This window comes from Canis lupus, chromosome 15 (genome assembly GCF_003254725.2).
Source record: "Canis lupus dingo isolate Sandy chromosome 15, ASM325472v2, whole genome shotgun sequence".
Classification (NCBI taxonomy): domain Eukaryota; kingdom Metazoa; phylum Chordata; class Mammalia; order Carnivora; family Canidae; genus Canis; species Canis lupus.
In genome coordinates this window covers 13,298,360-13,317,514 of record NC_064257.1, presented here as the reverse complement: position 1 = coordinate 13,317,514, position 19,155 = coordinate 13,298,360, and the positions used below count along the sequence as shown (strand labels likewise).

The 19,155-nt window shown below is 56.1% G+C and overlaps 1 protein-coding gene and 1 long non-coding RNA gene across 3 annotated transcripts; one reads left to right on the top strand and one right to left on the bottom strand.

The window, feature by feature from the left end:
• Positions 1-9,377: 9,377 nt before the first annotated feature.
• On the bottom strand, positions 9,378-17,264 carry LOC112642519 (uncharacterized). Of its 2 annotated transcripts, XR_003125298.3 has the most exons (4): positions 15,623-17,249; positions 15,280-15,366; positions 9,867-10,368; positions 9,378-9,702 (listed from the first exon to the last, which is right to left on the bottom strand). It is a non-coding gene; the product is annotated as an uncharacterized LOC112642519 (long non-coding RNA). The 2 variants fall into 2 exon arrangements; XR_003125297.3 differs by having other exon boundaries at positions 9,378-10,368; positions 15,623-17,264.
• Positions 17,265-17,337: 73 nt separating this feature from the next.
• On the top strand, positions 17,338-18,336 carry FOXE3 (forkhead box E3; the record flags this gene model as incomplete). Its single annotated transcript, XM_025419660.3, has 1 exon — positions 17,338-18,336. A coding segment is annotated over one exon (999 nt), but the record flags the coding sequence as incomplete, so codon positions are not given.
• Positions 18,337-19,155: the final 819 nt, after the last annotated feature.

The following is a 19,155-nucleotide window of genomic DNA, read 5'->3' as shown; positions in this document are numbered from 1 at the left end:
TCCCTGCATGGAGCCTGCTTCTCCCTCTGCCTGTGTCTCTGCCTCTCATTCTCTCTCTGTGTCTCTATAAATTAATAAATAAAATCTTTAAAAAAATGATTAGTGCTTGAACACTTGCCCTTGGAAATCAGCGGCCATGCTGTGGGACACCGAGCCATATGGAGAATTCCTGTGCAGGTGTCCTGGTCAGGAGCCCAAGCTGAGCTCCCAGTGGGCATCCAGCATCAGCGGCCAGCTATGCGAGTGAGCCATCTAGGACATGCAGCCCCATTGAGCCTTAAGATGATTCCTGCCCCCACCTCTATCAGACTGCAACCAAAGTCCTCAAGTATGAACCATGTAGTTGAGTCCAGTCAACATACAGAATGGTGAAAGAGAATAAATTGTTCCTTTAAGACACTGAATTTTGGGGGTGATTTTTTTACCTAGTAATAGGTGACCGGAACAGCTGGCTTTCTTCTTCAAATGTGTTGTCTCAAGTTACAAGATGGTTGCCTCAGCAGCTAGCATCACTACAAACCACCAAAGGTAAAAGCAGAAGTGAGGGAGTACGTGTGGAACAAAGGTTTTCTTCTTGAGTTACTTCAAGGAGGAAGAAAATCTATCCAGAAATCCAGCAGCAAAATCCCCCACATCTCTCATTGGCCAGCACTAGGTCACACAGTCTCTCCTAGCCATCAGGGAGGTAATGCACGGCCTCCTTAGTGGGAGGCAAAGGAAAAGGAGGTCGGAAATGACCACTGGGTGGACACCAACAGTGTCTGCTGTATTGTTGACACTATGGTTGTTCAAGGAGAAAGAGGAAAAGAAGGTGGAAGAAAGTGACCCTCCACTAAGGAAGGAGCCATCACTGCTCCCTTCCAGAAGCAAAGCTGCCAGTGGGAACAGGTTTACTGAAAACTCCTTCTTTAGATGGCAAGTATGGTGCAATGGTTAGTCTTTCTCTGGAAGGCAGAACCTAGCTCTATTGCTTGCTAGTGGTGCAATAGTGGTGGATTGGTTCCCTGTTCTGTGCCTCAGTTTCCTCATCTATACAATGGAAGGACGCCCTCCAACTCCTTCAGGCTAGGAGAAGCCAGGACAGACGAGAAGTGCCGGATGCTTCCCCCGTCTGTGAAGGCTATGTGCTACCCAAGTCAAGCTCCGAAGAGCCAGCCTCTTAGCCACAGATGTTGGGATTTGCCAAACAAACCCTAATCACTTAATGAGAAACGAAAATGGTGCCTGGTTCCTCCACTTAATTGCCCCTTTGAAAACAACACACGGGAGATTTATAGTAATCACCATAATCGCCTCATAAAAACCCGAGAATTTAAAGACTGACATGCCTCATTTCTGGGAGGAATTAGAGGCAAAAATTAAGGCAAGGAATTCCTGGCCTGCCTTGGCCTTGGCTCCCTGGAATCCAGGACTCTGCCCACAGAGGGCCTGCCACTCTGGACAGCCTCCTGGCCCCAGCCAAGTACCACTCCAAATGCTCTGCTGCCAGTGTCTCCTGCGGGTTGGAGGCCAGGCCTCCTCCATCACCTGCCCCAGCCAGGGCAGGTACCAGACTTTCCAAGGGGGCTCGACATCCCTGAGGGTCTGCTGAGGCCCAGTAGTAGGAGACAGGAACCTTACTGCGCCCACTTGTGCCATCTGAGCTGCAGGACGGATGGGGGGGACACAGGCAGTCCCTTGCCCATGGAAGGCCACAGCTCATCGTTCTCCTGAGGTCAGCGGCGCTTGAGCTGCACATCTCCCACAACGAGGTATTATAACCTCGCAGGACATGTACTAAGATGCCCTGCCAGGTCTGCTCAGGGGACATTCGTTCCCTTCCGCATCTTCCTAACTGGACTCAGAAGCACTGAGCTCAAGGTCAGAAGTGTCCTCTGGTTTTGCCTCTCCAGCTTCTCCCCTCGAGAGCAGCTCTTTCTTCCTTCTCACTCTCCTTTGCTCATTCATTCAAAAATCCCTATTAAATCTCTAAAGTGAAAAAAAAAACAAAAAACAAAAAACTAAAGTGCATTGAAACTATCTCTTGTTACCACAATAGCCAGAGTGACATCAAACCCAAGTCAGATCAACTTCTCCGTCACTCTCTAGTGACTTCCCAACACAAAGGGAAGGGGAAGCCCTCAGGGTGCCCTGCACAGCTCGCATGCCCTGCCCCTTGGCTCACTCTGCTCCAGTCTTGCTGGCTTTCTTGCTGTTGTTTCTGGAAAATGCCAGGGACTCTCTTACCTCAGCACTTTTGTATGTGCTGTTCCCACTGTCTGGAATGCCCTTCCCTCATATATCCAAATAGCTCCCTTTCTTACCTCTTTCCAGGCCCTTCCTGCCCTCCCTCCATACAATCACACCCCTACTCTTTCTATTATGCCCTCCCCCTTTATTTCTGTCCATCATGCTTAATACCTCCTAAGACTTAAAACACTGTAAGAGGTATAAGAGGGCAAGCCCCAGTGGCGCAGGGGTTTAGCGCCACCTGCAGCCTGGGGTGCGATCCTGGAGTCCCGGGATCGAGTCCCACATCGGGCTCCCTGCATGGAGCCTGCTTCTCCCTCTGCCTGTGTCTCTGCCTCTGTGTGTGTGTGTCTCTATGAATAAATAAAATCTTTAAAAAAAAAAAACACTGGGGGATCCCTGGGTGGCGCAGCGGTTTGGCGCCTGCCTTTGGCCCAGGGCGCGATCCTGGAGACCCGGGATCGAATCCCACGTCGGGCTCCCGGTGCATGGAGCCTGCTTCTCCCTCTGCCTGTGTCTCTGCCCCTCTCTCTCTTTCTGTGTGACTATCATGAATAAATAAAAATTAAAAAAAAAACACTGTAAGATTTGCCAATTGTCTGTCTATGCTTGGAGGTAAGTTCCAAAAGGCAGGGTTATTTGTCATTTTTTTTCCCACCATTGAATACCAAACACCTAGCACAGTGGCTGTCACAGAGTGGGTGCTCAATAGATATCTGAGTAAACAGATGGGCGAAGGCAGTGACAAAGATAAAGCCCCTACTGTTGGGGGACTTACAGTCCAATGGCGGAGGCAGACATTAGACACCTAGTCAACCTCAGGACTAAATGCTAGGAGAGAAAGGGCAGCTGTGACAGGATGATCTGACTGTGGTCCATGGGGGGCCAGCCTGAGGAGAGCAGTTTTTGAGAGAGCCGGACAAGTAGGGGGCTGAAAGTTTGGGGCCATGGAGCTCTGGGAAGACAAGGTGCTGCTTCTACACCCTCTAAAGGCAATGGGACTCCATGATGAGAGGGTGGCCATCTGCCAACTGAGTTCAAGTCCCCACGGGGCCACTTTTCAGCCCTCACTGCGGGGCAAGCCATCTCAACACCCAGGGACTTGTTTCCTTACCTATAAGATGGAGAAGGGGTAACTAGCTCCCAGGCTTTCTGGGAGGAAAAGTTGAAATATGTATCAGAGGTGGAACCTGTAGATCCTCAGAAAGCTCTCGCTCATTTTCTGCTCATTTCTTTTTGCCAAAAGCCGGTTTCCTCATACGGCTGTGCCAATCTGTCTCCTGGCCCCTCATGAGACTCAGGGTACACCAAATCAGCCTGGTTATAAAACTACAGGTTAACAAAGATTAACCAGATCTTTTTGGAGCATCATTTGACAGAAGATTAGACTGGTGTCTACTGTACCCCGGGCCCTTCTGGGCACCAGACCAAACTGGGTGGGCTTTGGAGTTTTTGAGTCCGTCAGCTTCCAGGCCTGATGCCTATGGCCCATAGGACCATGTGACTAGAATGAAGACTAGGGGCCAGGGGGTGGCCGACACAGCTGGGCCTGTGTGCTGCCAACTGCTTTGCTCTTGGGGGAGCCCTCCTTGACTCACAGCCTAGAGTTCCCCGCAGGTACCCGTGCATGCCCATACCCGTGCAGTAGACTGCATATCCACACACCGCTCCCAACTCCACAGCTCCCTCTGGGTGAAGGACTCCCGCCCCTCAAACCTCACCCACTCTCCTGATTGGTAAGTCAGGGAGGGAGGCCGGTAAGGACGCAGCAAACACATCACTTCTTCTGTGCTTAGTATGGACCGTGGAAATGTACAGGTATTTAGCAAATTTTTTCCCCACTTTGGGCCAGCCTCAGCATTGGGCAAGAGAGAAGCCATGAATCCGATCTGAGTTCCTGGCCTCAGGTCTCACATTCTAGTGGGGACAACAGATGCTTGCACAGGTCAGTATTATACAGTCTACACAGTAGAGGGTCCACGTGGGAATCCACAGGAAGAGAGGCTGGGTTTCACTTTGGGGTTTGGGGGAGGGTGACAGGAAAGGCTGTCAGGATACGATGGCCTTTGAGTTGCGCCGAGATTGGATGAAGGGCTCCTCGGCCAGCAGAACTGCAGAACCAGAGGCACAAATGAGGGACAGGGCAGGAAATGGTGAACTGTCTGATGTCAAGCTAGACAGAGCACCTCAGTGGGTGGGGTGGGGGGGCTGGGGCAGGGGGATATAATTGCTGTCACTGCAGAGGGTCTTGTTTGGTTTATAACCAGGCCTGAGAAACCTTCCCAGGGCTTAATGCTCCCCAACCCCTCCCTATACCCACCCAACATGTTGGATGGATTGGATAGCTCCTGGGGACCAGAAGACCACCATGTTTCTTGTTTGCTACTTGACCTCCCTGCTTTGTCGCACATTCAACTCCTTCAAACCAGCCTCCCTTGCATCACCTCAGGTGCTTGGAAGCATTCCACCTCTTCTCTCCCTGCTTACTCAAATCTCTTCCTGCAAGAACAGAGGAGTCCTGCTTGCTCCAGGGACACCCTCCTGCCCACTCCAGCCGGCTATGGCCTTCTTGGACCACCAAAGGTGACTGAGGTAACTCTGCACTTTCATGCAATGATCCCCTTTCCAGTAAATGCTTTGCTACATGCTGTATTAGGATGCTATTTTTACAAGAAATCCACTCAAGTCAGTTTAAACAAAGAAAGGGGAATTGATTACAAGGCACTTGGAATCTCAAGCAACCTAATGCAGGGAGGGACTTGACCGAGTGATCCGGGGGTGGCTTATCTCCCTTCTTCTGTCTCCACCTTTGTTCTGTTCTCTTCCCAGGCTGGCCTTCTCTGCCCTCCATCAGATGGGGCAACATGAGTGCTCACAGCACCTGATGTTCTGGCCACATGAAAAGAATCTCCAAATTCCCAAAAGAAGGTGATTGGCCCAACTGAAGCAGGTGTCCCAGTGTGGCCCAGTGGGCCTTGGAAAGGGGAATGGGGTCACAGCCTACTAACGTGGCTGCCCGGCTATTCCTCTGAGTGTGATTCCCCATAGTCATGGGGATCGGGGGCTGGGCTGTTCTGACAGAAGAACATGGTCACGAGCAGAGCAGACACCCCAGAGATGTCCATTACGTATCTATAACGTTGTGATTAAATGCTCATGACTATCCTACTCACCTACTCTGTGACTTCATGCTACTCCTTCCCCTCTTGGGCTGTGGTTACACTGTACACAGAGGAGGGGGAGGACTGAGAATTCTGCTGGGCTCCTAAACTCTCTGCGACTTTGGGCCAATGACTTACCCTCTCTGAACCTCTGCTTTCTCACCTGGGAGTAAGATGGGAGCAATGATATCCACCTCACAGAGTCCATTGTAAGACAGTACACATGAGCATGTGTGTGGGCTGGGTGCTGAGATGCTCCAGTAATGCTAGTGACGCTATAGATTTTTAATAATTAATTAATCAAAATATTTTATTTATTTATTCATGAGAGACACAAAGAGAGGCGGAGACATAGGCAGAGGGAGAAGCAGACTCCCTGTGGGGAGACCCTGATGCAGGACATCCCAGAACCCCAGGATCATGCCCTGAGCCAAAGGCTCAACCACTAAGCCACCCAAGCATCCCCTTACCATCATTTATAAGCCAGTATACCTTCCTCATTTCTTTTTTTTCCCCTCATTTTTCTTTTCTTTTTTTTTTTTAAGATTTTATTTATTTATTCATGAGAGACCCACAGAGAGAGGCAGACATTAGGCAGAGGGAGAAGCAGGCTCCATGGAGGGAGCCCGACGTGGGACTCGATCCCAGGACTCCAGGATCATGCCCTGGGCCGAAGGCAGGTGCTAAACTGCTGAGCCGCCCAGGCGTCCCTTTCCTTTGCATTTTTCTTAAGTTGGTTTGAGTTGGTATCCTGTCACTTGCAAGCAGTGACTCCTGGTAATACCTCTCCCTCCCTGCGTAAGCCTCAGAATCCTTACCTATGAAACCCTGGGGCTGCAGCCTGTCCCTTCATGTCTGATGCTCTGTTACTGCATTCATCAATTTTGTCCTTTCATCCATGAGCAGTCAGTCAGCATCTACACGGCATCTGTTCTGTCCCTGGCCCCGTGTTGGATGCTGGGAGCCTCCTTAGAGGAATAACTCACACCAAGACGCACAGAGTCAGGAGGGAGCTGTGCAGGCCTTCAGTACTGAGTGTGGTAATGGCTGTGATGGAGGGAAGCATAGGAGCTGTAGGAAAGTCAGAGAAGGAGCCTGGGACCATTTGGAATGCTTGCGGGAGGAGGTGGCATGAGCTGAGTTTTTCAGATGGGGGTGGGAGCTGGGAAAGGAGAAAGGGCCTTTCCGGCAGAAGCAGCTAACTCTGTACAGGCCCAAAGGAGAATGAGGGAAAGTAGTAGCCCGGGGCTGGACAGAAGGGTCACAGGAGATGGATTTATTTGTATTTTCCACCCCTGTAACTTCTGCGGGGAGGAAAAAACAATAACAAAACCTCTGGTTTTTTTTTTAAGCTCAGAAAATCCCCAGGGTGGAGTCCCGAACAGGGATGAAAAGAAGTGACTCTTGACCACAGCAAAGCACTGGAGCAAATGATCCTTTCCCTAGGGGGCTGCCTCACTGGTCCTTGGCCCCTCGGGAGGCCGTGCTCGCAGTTGCATCCAGAGGCTGCTCCTAAGGCTGTTGGACCTGTCTAAAAATAGGAAGGCAGGGAGCCTAACACCAAGCAGACGGCAGAAGAGCAGCCCTGGGAGGAGCGCAAACATCTCCCCTCCTGGGAAACATACTCATTACATTCTGAGCAAAGGCGGTTCACAATGCATCCCGGAGAAAATATGCACTTATTGCCCCAAACATGCCAAAGCTCAACTAATGACTGCACGCCTGCTCCAAAGGCATAAACTATTCCAGATGCTACTTCTTGCCTCCGGGAGAGCCCTTCTTTCTTCCAGCCTGAGGTTCCGGACTCTTCCTTGGGGTCTAGTCTTTTGGGAGACATCGGGTCAGCTGAGGGTCTTGGGGTAGGTGATCACCTCTCTTGGCCTTATAGGGGTATTCTATAGGATCTTTGCCTTCATAGACCATTGTAGAGACTAGGTCTACCCGCCTGATGGGGGGGGGGTGGGGAGAAGGGTGCCGGGTGGGAAGCCAGGAGCCAGTGCTCTAGGTGATCTGGGTGGGGCAGGGGGGTAGGGGGGCAGGGGGATTCTGAACTTGAGTGTGTGTTCAGCTTCTGTATCTATCACGTGGCAATGAGTCTGCAGGGAAGCAGCACTTACGTTGAAAACTCAAAGTGCCAAACATACTCAGGGTTTGCTAGGCTGGATGGCATTGCAGCTTGGGCCCGTTTTTTATATTTAAACTTTATTCCCCCCAAATTTTCTTTCAGTGTCTGCCTAATGTTTCAAGGACCCAAGCTTACTGTAGGGTATCAGGTTCAATTTTCCCCCTATTATAAATAACACAGTGATGACCATCCTTGAACATGCATCATGGAGCACATCCCTCTGGATGAATTCCTGGCAGGGGAATCACTGAACTGAATAGTATGAACTATAGTATTACAGCTCAGGAGAAAGCATGGAAGGTCAGGCGTGATGCATGGAACTGCTGTGTTAGAGACGTTATGTAAGGCTCTGTCCTCAGGCCGGGCACACACACACACACACACACACACACACACACACACACACGGGGCTCTGTGAGTGGGAGCTAAGTGGCTACAGAGAAAGCACAGGTAAATGCCTGCTCCTCCTCTCCCTAGAAGCCCTCCTTCCCTGAGGTCTCCCAACAGCCACAAAAGAACATGTCAGTCTTGTCTGAGCTTTATTATTTCAATCACTGGAGACTTGCCATATGGTGGGCTCGTGAATGTTTAACAGCTGACTCTGGGTGGTGGTTGGGGTGGGGGGATGGTTAGGTTCTGATTTGTGGCATTTGCCCATTTCTGTGGTGTAAAACCTTCTGTTGTGGCCAATTTCAAACTGCCAACACGTCATGGAAAGCAGAGCTGGGGTGAGATGCACCCAATGCCACAGGCTGATCGGAGCTCACTTGTCTTTCCATCTGCCCATGGCTCCCTCTGGTCCCTCATCTTCCTCCTCCCCATTCACCACCGTCCCCCAGGCTCAACCAACTGAATATTTTGTGGGGAGGTGGATGTTGCTGAAGAATAAGAACATCCTCTGGGAGAATTCTCTAAAGGAGAAACTGAGGCTCAAGGGGGTCCAGATGACTGCCCCAGGTCACCCAGCTAGATGACCTTCCACTGGGTGTCATTCCCTGCTCACTGCTTGGGACACTTCTCAGATGGGAGCCCATGCTTCCTACTGTAGAAATACACTCATCCTCCTCCCCCTCCTCTTTGGGGACTCCTGTGCCCAGATCCACAAGAGCACGGGTCCCAGGCCTTGCCCTCCAGGAGCTGAGAGCCAAGTGGGGAGGCAGACACATGTGTGCGTTTTACACCAGGCAGAGGGGTGAGTGCCCTGTAGGAGCTCCTCTGTTCAGCATCTGCAGTCTGGGCTTCCACGCTTCTCTCTTCTCTCCCGGCAGCAGAACTTGTTGAGGACTTCTCTTGCTCCTTCCCTGGGGAACCCGTTTTTTTCCCCCAGTATCTACTCTTTCATGTAGCAACTCGTTTCATGGGCAAGTGAGCCATCCCCAGTTCTGGGAGTAGGTAAGTTCTGATCAGTCTTGGTCAAACCTGTAATTTATTCCTCCCTGCCACAGATTGTTTAGGGATGGGAAGTGATCCACTTCTGGCCAATGAGAGCTGAGGAGACACGGGGTGGGAGCAAGGGGCTGTGCAAAAAAAGAGACAGACAACCTCTCTTCTTCTGGATGCCTGCAACTCAGTGTTCTGGGTGTTGTGATTATTTTGTCGCCAGCCTGAAGATGAAGCCTACCCATGAGGGACAGCAGAGCCCAGAGAATCACAGAAAAGGGGAGCCAGAGTGCTAACTGCATCCTCCTTCTGACCTTCTTGTTAGGAAGAAAATATATTTCCTTCCAGCTTAAATCACTTTGAGTTGATGTTTTCTGTTACTTGAGGCCAAAAGCATCCTAAATGATGAAATACTTCCAGTCCATCATCTACATGCAAATGCAGTGGTTGTTATACAACAGGGATCGTATCACATCACTTCCTTTTTTATTTTTTAAAATATTTTATTCATTTATTTGAAGAGAGAGAGACAGAGGAGGCATAAACAGGACAAGAGGCAGAGGGAGAAACAGGCTCCCCATTGAGCAGGGAGCCCAATGCAGGGGTAGATGGGGGGCTTGATGTGGGGCTCAATCCTGGGACTCCAGGATAATGACCTGAGCCAAAGGCAGCCACTGAACCCAGGCACCCAATCACATCATTTCCTGATTCCAGTCCTTCATTGGCTTCTTTAGGGAGTCTGACCAAATCTCTGTTCACTGTGTCCTCTCCTTGCCTCATGCCTACTCACCTCCCAGACGTCAGCCCCTGCGAGGAGAGCACTGGGTTGTCATCATTGTCTCCTGGTGCCTGGCATAGAGCCCACCACAAGGCAGGTGCTTAATAAACACTTGAATAAGTGCAGAGGAGCTGGGGGTGGGGGCAGGGGGACCAGTCAGGGTCCTAGGCTTCATTTCTGGCTTTGCACTGACCTGTTCTGGGACTTTTGGTGCATCTCTCCTCTGGACCTTAATATCCAAAAGTGTAGAGAAGGCATACTGTGGACTAAAGCAATAGTTTAAGAATTGGGATTCAAAATACCTCTCAGTGCCTCTATATAATAGCGATTATGCTTTCAGAATCCACTGATGCAAAGCTTTAAAATGCAGGTGTCACGGCAGCATCAAAGTCCGTTTGGAAAGCCTTCATACTGTATGTGACACATTGTCTGTCCTCTTTACAGACAGCACTGTGTGCCACGTGGTTTCCAGATGCCTTCCTTGAGCGAGGGGGCCTGCAGGCTGGGAACACTGGCCTGGACCATCACAGAGCTCCTCGGGCACTGGGGGCTTGTGTGTCTGGCATGGGCCATACAGTTGTACCTCTCACTCAGGGTCACATGGCAATTATGGTGAATTCAGACTCACTCTTCTCCCGTCTGGGCTCCTTTGGCTCAGCCAGCCTGGCCGACAGCACCGGTCCCCTTCGGTGTCTCTGGAAATGAGAAGCAGGGAGGCCTGTGAGCCCTGAGATCGCCTAGGGTGGGGGGACAAGGTCGAAGGCAGAACACAGAACGCTGACAGCCTGAAATGACAGGGGACATACTTCAGATGCCGGGGGGCGTGGTTTAGGAGCGGCTGGAATTACACCCTCAGGGCTGAGCCAACATTGTCTGAGTCTCAGCCTGAACCAAGTCGGGACCCTGCAGAGGCAGGGACCGCGTGGGGGGTCTGGGGCTAGGGCTGCAGAGCTGAGCAGAGAGGCGGTGGAGGCGGGAGGCAGATCCCTAGCTGGAAACCAGGCACGGGGATCTTTTGCCTTTCCAGACACGTGTGTCATTTGTTTGTTTGTTCATTCATCATTCATTCGTTCAGCCAGGGACTCAGTCCCTCACCAGTGCTCACCGGGCTGTGCGGCCTGCAGCCTGGCACAGGGTCCGAGGAGGAGCTGGGCACAGACCGAGGGAGACACAGAGCATGGGCTCCGGTCTCTCTGGGTGGGGTCGGGCCAGTGGCCCTTCTGCCTGGGCAAGGGAGACAGAGGGGAAACAGGGGACTGTGTTCCAGCGAGTAAAGCGGTTATCTGTGTGAACGGTACTCTAGAGACAAGGAGTACACCCATCCACAGGCTGGGCAGAGGGAGCCTCAGAGGGAAGGATGGGATGTCCTGCTTATAAAGATCTTAGGAGGGATCCCTGGGTGGCGCAGCGGTTTGGCGCCTGCCTTTGGCCCAGGGCGCGATCCTGGAGACGCGGGATCGAATCCCACATCGGGCCCCCGGTGCATGGAGCCTGCTTCTCCCTCTGCCTGTGTCTCTGCCTCTCTCTCTCTCTCTCTCTGTGACTATCATGAATAAATAAATAAATAAATAAAAAAAGAAAATCTTTAAAAAAAAATTATATAATAAAGATCTTAGGAGGGGATCCCTGGGGGGCTCAGCGGTTTGGCGCCTGCCTTTGGCCCAGGGCGCGATCCTGGAGTCCCAGGATCGAGTCCCGCGTCGTGCTCCCGCCATGGAGCCTGCTTCTCCCTCTGCCTGTGTCTCTTCCTCTCTCTCTGTGTCTATCATATAAATCAATCAATCTTTTTTTTTATTTTTTTTTATTTTTATTTATTTATGATAGTCACACAGAGAGAGAGAGAGAGGCAGAGACACAGGCAGAGGGAGAAGCAGGCTCCATGCAGGGAGCCCGATGCGGGATTCGATCCCGGGTCTCCAGGATCGCGCCCTGGGCCAAAGGCAGGCGCCAAACTGCTGTGCCACCCAGGGATCCCTCAATCAATCAATCTTAAAAAAAAAATAAAGATCTTAGGAGACGGAGGGGCTGGCTAGAAAAATAAAGGGGTCTGTATTTGTATCTAAAGCTGGCCAAGGGCAGCCCTGGTGGCTCAGCGGTTTAGCGCCACCTTCAGTGCAGGGTGTGATCCCAGAGACCCGGGATCGAGTCCCATGTCAGGCTCCCGGCATGGAGCCTGCTTCTCCCTCTGCCTGTGTTTCTACTTCTCTCTCTCTTTCTCTCTCTGAAGAAATAAATAAAATCTTAAAAAAAAAAATAAAGCTGGCCAAGTGGGCTGTGCTCCTTTCCGTTAGCAAAGGCTCAGAGTGGAGAGGACCTGGCACTGGGCTGAAAGCGGCTCTGGATAGAATGTGTGTGCATCGAGGGGAGCAGGCAGGGGGGCTGGTAAGGCAGCGGGGCGCAGACTCCCGAGGGCAGCGAGGGGGGGGAGGGGCTGAAGATGCTGCAGAGGGGGCATCGCACTAGCTGCTGAGTAGAGGTGGAATCAGAGGGGGAGGTTGGGAGAGCAGCCGGAAGGCTACTGGGCACAGTGAGAACTGGTATTGGCCTGAACGACGACCAGGACGGAGGGACGAGAGCAGAGCACGGATCTGAGAGAGGTTTCTGAGAACTGACGGGTCTGGGTGAGTGGAGGTGGTCGGAGGAGGAGACGGAGGGGCGCACAGGGATGGACGGGATGATGGCCAATTCCTGCACCGTGTGGCAGTGACGTTTAAGCCTCTGAGACGGATGGCTGGAGGGTCCCTCTCCGTCCTGGTCTAGAGCGAATGGGAACGAGGAGAACGATGCTCCCCCAGAGCCAGAGCCTTGGTTCATACCTCACTGTCAGCTCAGCGTCCCCCCTGGTGTCAGCCCCCAGCCTCTTCCCTCTGTAGTCTCTGCAGTCACACTGATCTCAACAAGGGATCTGACTGTGTCACTTCTCTGCTGAAAAACTTTCAAGCGCTACCTGTTGTCTCGAAAGATCTGAGCTCCTTAGACTGGCAAATAACGTCATCTACACTCTGACCCTGTCTACCTTTTCTGTCTCCATCCCTTGGCACCTTCTATTAGCCACAGTGAGCAATAACAGTAACAGCAACAACCACAAACAACAGCCGACATACAACATGGGGGCAGTGTCCTAAGGATGCTACATATATTTGCTCATGCAGTTCTCGATAGAAAAATATGGCAGGTCTTGGACTTCCCAGAGTGGGCCACATCCTCTTGCTTTCCGATCTCTGTACCTTCAGTTCGCTTGTTCCGGTACTCAGCTATCCTTCCAGCCAAGCAGTACACATCTATGGACCATTAGCTTATGCCAGGGATCCCAGGGTGAGGGAGACGTGTACCTGCCCTCAGTGCGTACAGTCTAGTGTGGGAGACACATCCACGGAGAGTCGATAGGGTAAGTGCAGTGACAGGACGGGTGCACAGAATGAGCCCTACTCCAGCCAGGGGCCTGCCAATCTGGGCTGCTGGAGCTCTGCCCCCTCCAGGAAGCTTCCCTGGCTTTGCCAACCTGGGTGAGGTCCCCCTTCTGTGCCCCTACTGTCCCTTCTAGGCCCACATCACACAGCGACCACCGTGCACAGGGAGCACACGTGAAGGCAGAGAGCACTCTGACTCAGCAGCCACCCAGCACCCGAGGCCGCCTGGACACAGACCCCTGGGATTCACTGAATAGAAGTGCTTGAAGGTTGAAGAATCACAGACGGGCCTCCTCCTCTTGGGTTGTTCTCTGCTGCTCTCCCCAGAGTCAGGCCTGACTTTTTTCCCTTTCCCGAGCCTTGGCTTGGGCCCCTGGCCCAGAGGGCACCCCACAGGGGTCAGGCTGGGGCTGCTGCCTTCAGTAACTAGTTCAGGAGCAGCCTAGCTAGAAAAGGCCACACCAGGATGGAGGCCCAAATACCCCTAGCCAGGCTGAAAGCCCTTGTCCCAGGCTCCGGAGGAGAAGGAGCAGTATTCTGGGCAGCTCTAGCCTTGGGGGGAAGAGGGAAGAGGCCCTGTGGCAGCCCTCAGAATCCTGGGGTGGTTGGGGTCGGGGGGTGTCCCTGAGAGCTTCTTTGGTCCCTGAGCCCCTCTGCACCCTCTGGGCTATGGGATCCGTGGCAGCTGTGATGAAGGGCTTAAGGAATAAATGACCTTAGAGTGGTCTCTAGGGGTATTTGAGGAATATTCCAGGAAGTCTTTCGAGGCCTGGTGACAGCTGAGGCTGGCCCCTTGGACTCTCGCTGGCTTAGCATAGCTCTTCCTCTCCAGAGCTCTGGAGTGGCAATCATGGGCCCTCCTTGAGGGGCTGCGACTCTCAGGGCAAGGACCTGAAAGGACTCTCCGAGTGGCTAGGAAGGCCTGGCCCCCACCCTCTGCTCCTTGCCTCGAAGCCCATCTTGGCTCTCCATGTCTCTGTAGGGGTGGGGCTGGGGGCAGGGAGCCTTGGGGGCTGATGCTAACAGCTTTGGACAGGGTGGGAATTTCCATTCCTATCTAGGGAGCCATCGAAGCTGTGTGCCCTGACCTGGGCCTTTGGCCTCCAAAGGGCAGTGGGAAGGCCGGCCCCAGGGCCAATCCCTGGCCATTAATCCCTCCTGCCAGCCTGAATATCCACCCAGCGTGGTCAGACAAAGGACTGCCCAGCCCAGCCACTGTGTTCCTCCCGCCCCAGGGGCTCCACTCAGACGCTGGGCTGCCTGGAATCCAGGCCCATGAGAAAGGGGCCGCCTTCACTGGCCATCTTATGCCCGGATGCTCAGCCGCATCCCGTCCGGCCCAGGGCCTGTGAAAAGAGGGCCCAGCCACGCTGAAAACACGGATTAGCCCTTGGGCCACCCCCTGACACCGGCCTGCTCGGCTCCGGGAAGCAGGCCCAATGGAGGGGGCCAGGCAGGCACAGAGAACTGGAAAAGTCTGGGTTCTCACCCCTTTGGCCCCATTCCCTGCCCCCACCCTCCCCAGGATTAGCCTAGCCAAGTGCACATTCAGTATCATTTATTGAACATATACTATGTCCCAGGCTCTACACATGGATTGGCAAAGTGAAGGTACAAGAAAATTGCAGTCAGCCGTGGGAGGTAATAAGAGCCACTCTCCATACTCTGAGCCCCACAGCAAAGCTGTAGGTGTGAGACAGAGGCTGTGGTAGGGCCTCAGAGGGCCTCCAACCCCAAGTCTGAGAAAGACTGTGGCTCTGGTTCTGTGCCTGAGTCCAGCTGCAGGATTCTGTTGCACCTGGTTGAGAATATGTGGGCTCTGAAATCAGTTGTTGGGCTGCCGCTCTCCCTCCCTTCCTGGCTTAATACTGGAAATGCCAACTGGGGAGCAGGAAAAAAAATCCCCTGTCACCAAGTGCCATTGGGGGCCAGGGACCTTGCATACGTGATCTCATCTGAGTCTTGTTAACACTATGGACAGGGCTCATTATTGCTCCCATTTGGCAGGTGAGGAAACTGAAGCTCCAATGAGCAACTGGCCTGTGCTGGGCCAGTAGAACACAGCGTGGAGAGGGCACAGAGGGGGTAACTGGCATACCAGGCTGATCCTCACGGTGGAAGGGTTGAGGGGTCATCTCTCGGTCGCTGAGTGTCACCTCCCCCTTCCCCTCTGCTTCTACAGCCCTGTCTGCCTACCTCTCTCATAGTTGTAAATGTGTGTCCATCTCCCCAGCAGATCAAGAGTCTCTTCATCTCCGTCTTCCCTGAGCGTTGGCAGAGGGCCTGGCGTGGAAGTACTCAGTGAGTGACGTGGGCTGAACTGAGGCCAGGAGACCGAAGGAGGGGTGGACTGAGGGTCCCGGGGCACCGACAGGACTCGCAGGTCCTGGGATGGAGGGAGTGATGGGGGAAGGAGGAGCCCAAGATGAGGGTCATTGTTTCTGTGCTGGGTGGCGAGGGGCAAGGGCCCACTTGCTGATATGGGGTTGGGAGCGCACTGGGTTGAGGCTGATGTCCAGTGGACGCTGGATATGCTGACCTGGAGGTCAGGAGCGGTCCGGCATCAGCTCTGCAGCCAAAGTTATTGAGACCTGGATGACTTCAGCGTCATGGTGCTAGTGCTCCGGACTCGGGTTAATTTTAGCCCTGCTACCTACTAGCTGTGCAAAGTCGGGTAGGTCCCTTGGCCTCCCCAAGCCCTAGTTTCCCTCTCTGCGAAACAGAGATTGTAACAGCGCCGACCTCACAAAGTGTTTGCACTGAAGTGAGGTAATGAGTGTGATGCGTTTGCCACCAATGAAACACTCAGTAATGGTGGCTGTCACATTATGGAGCTGGAGAGTGGGGGCCTTGAGTTTCCCCTCTGGATCTGGAAGCCCTAGGCCACAGGCCTGCTTAGCTAGCTTTGGTTATTTGTACCCCACTGCTCCCACATCAGGGCCAACTGGGATGAGGCATCTAGAGCCCCAATTTAGGAAGGCCCTGGCTCTCAGGTGCCAGTCCTGCACTTGCACCACTCCGAGGGTGAGTGCCCCCTTAAATTTAGGCCGTGGGCACTTTGCTTGCCTCACCTACCCCAGCCCTGCTCCCTTGATCTTGCCTGTCCCCCAAGACCAGCCTCTTTAAGGCAAGCCTTTTTCACCCTTTGGTTCCCTTCCAGCGACAGCTGGCTCTCCTGTCACCTTGGAGAGATTTCCTGAAATAAGCTCAGGGAGACGTGACCTCTAGATGGTGGTGGTAGGTGGTATTTCCCAGAGTGAGTTTTTAATAAAAAACTGCTAAGACACCTCCACCTCCACCCCCGTGGGATGTGAGTGGCATTTCTGGGTCAGTAAGCAGTTTTGTCAGACTTTTGGGCTGTGGAAGCACTTGGGGGCTCTCTCTGACCCAGCAACTGGTCCTTGGAACTTTGGGTTGTGTAGGCCTGTGTTTTGTGCATCTCCACAGTGTGTATGCTGGGGGCGGGGGTGGGGGGGAGAGAGAGAGAGTGTGTGCAATGAAAGGGGAGCCCTTTCTCTAGAACAGAAGGGGCGCGGAGAGGAGGCAGCTGAAAGGCAACTGCAAGTTACAGAGTTTCTGGAGGCCCTGGATTTTAAAGCAGCCAGTCCCGTGGTTCTCAAATAGGCCAGTTGGATCACTTTTTAGGGTTCTGTTTTTTCAAAGGATGCTTCCAAATGGCTTGGGCAGGACAGGGTTGAGTGGGAGATAACAGAGAGAGGAGCTGGCGACCCTGAGCCACCAGACATCCTCTCCTGAGACAGAGCTGGCCTTCCGGCTCTGCCATTCCTCCTACCCTACGCTCTTAATGTCCAAGACCAGCATGGTGTCAGGACCACCCCCTCCCCAAAGCCTGGCAGGGTGGTCCTGGGTGGCTCTCATCTGTGCCCCAGCTGGGGTGGGGAGGGCCTGGGGGAGGCTAGGAGAGAGTGACGGAGGGGACAGGACCCGGAGGAGCATAATGGGGTGGGGGCCCCAAAGAGTACACAGCGGCGTGGGCGGATTTGTGATTAGCACTGACCCAAACAGGAGGGGTTGCGGGGGAGGCGGCAGGGGGCCCGACCCAACGAGGGTGGGGAGGGGATGAGGCCGGGTCTGGAAGGACTGAGGGAGAGGCCGAGGGAGGGGCGACGTGTAGGTGGCGCGGGCTGTGCGCCTGGTTAGTGGGGGCGCCGGGGAAGCGGGGGGCGGGGCGGGGCGGCGGCCGCGGCCATATAAGGCGGACCCGAGCGGCGCGGGAGGGAGGGCGGCCGTCCGGGGGACCGAGGGGGACCGAGGGGGACCGAGGCCGGGCGCAGCGCCATGGAGCCGCCCGCCGCTTTCCCGGGCTTCCCGGCCCTGCCCTCGGTGGCGCCGTCAGGGCCGCCGCCGTCGCCGCTGGCCGGGGCCGAGCCGGGGCCGGAGCCCGCGGGCGCGGGGGCGGGGGCGGGCGCGGGGGCGGGCGCGGGGGCGGGCGCGGGGGCGCGCGGGGAGCCGGTGCCCGGCCCGGGGCGGCGGCGGCGGCGGCCCCTGCAGCGCGGGAAGCCGCCCTACTCGTACATCGCGCTCATCGCCATGGCCCTGGCGCACGCCCCGGGCCGCCGCCTCACGCTGGCCGCCATCTACCGCTTCATCACCGAGCGCTTCGCCTTCTACCGCGACAGCCCGCGCAAGTGGCAGAACAGCATCCGCCACAACCTGACGCTCAACGACTGCTTCGTCAAGGTCCCCCGCGAGCCGGGCAACCCGGGCAAGGGCAACTACTGGACGCTGGACCCCGCGGCCGCCGACATGTTCGACAACGGCAGCTTCCTGCGGCGCCGCAAGCGCTTCAAGCGCGCCGACCCGCCCGCGCCCGCCGCCGGCCCGCCGCCCTGCCCCTGCCCCTGCCCCTGCGCGCCCCCGCCCGCGCCCCCGCTGCCCGCGCCCGCGCCCGCGCCCCCGCCCCCGCCCCCGCCCGCGCGCCTCTTCAGCGTCGACAGCCTGGTGAGCCTGCCGCCCGAGCTGGCGGGGCTGGGCGCCCCCGAGCCGCCCTGCTGCGCCGCGCCCGACGCCGCCTTCCCGCCCTGCGCGGCCGCCGCCTCCCCGCCGCTCTACCCGCCGGGCCCCGAGCGCCTGGGGCTGCCCGCGCCGCGCCCCGGCCCCGGCCCCGGCCCGCTGCCTGCCGAGCCCCTGCTGGCGCTGGCCGGGCCCGCCGCCGCGCTCGGCCCGCTCGGCCCCGGGGACGCCTACCTGAGGCAGCCGGCCTACGCGCCCGGGCTCGAGCGCTACCTGTGAGCCCCGCGCGCACCTGCCGCCCCGGCCGCTCCGCCCGCCCCGCGCGCACCTGCCTGCCGCCTACGCGCCCGGGCTCGAGCGCACCCGCCGCCCTGGCCCGCCCCGCCCGCTCCGCCCCCCGCGCACCTGCCGCTCCGCGCGCACCTGCCGCCTACGCGCCCGAGCTCGAGCGCTACCTGTGAGCTCTGCGGCCGCCCGCCCCGCGCGCACCTTTCGCCCCCGTGCACACCTGCGGCGCCCCGCCCCCCGCGCACCTGCCGCTCCGCCCCCCGCGCACCGGTCGCCCCGCGCGCACCTGCCGCCTACGCGCCCGGGCTCGAGCGCTACCTGTGAGCCCCGCGGCCGCCCGCCCCGCGCGCACCGGCCACCCCGCGCGCACCTGCCGCCTATGCGCCGGGGCTGGTGCGCTACCTGTGAGCTCTGCGGCCGCCCGCCCCGCACGCACCGGCCACCCCGCCCCGCGCGCACCTGCCGCCTACGCGCCCGGGCTCGAGCGCTACCTGTGAGCTCTGCGGCCGCGCGCACCTTTCGCCCCGTGCACACCTGCCGCCCCGCCCCGCGCGCACCGGCCACCCCGCGCTCACCTGCCGCCTATGCGCCGGGGCTGGAGCGCTACCTGTGAGCTCTGCGGCCGCCCGCCCCGCGCGCTCCCGCCGCCTGTGAGCCCCCCCGGGAGGGCCCCCCCCGCGCACCGTCTCGGCCCCGCCGCCCGCGGGCTCCCTCCCGCCCCAGCTTCTGGTGAGCCCCCCGCCCTTCGGAAGCCAGACCTTCGCTCCCCAGCCGCCGCCTCGCCCGGCTCCTAACTTCGTCCGCCTTCTC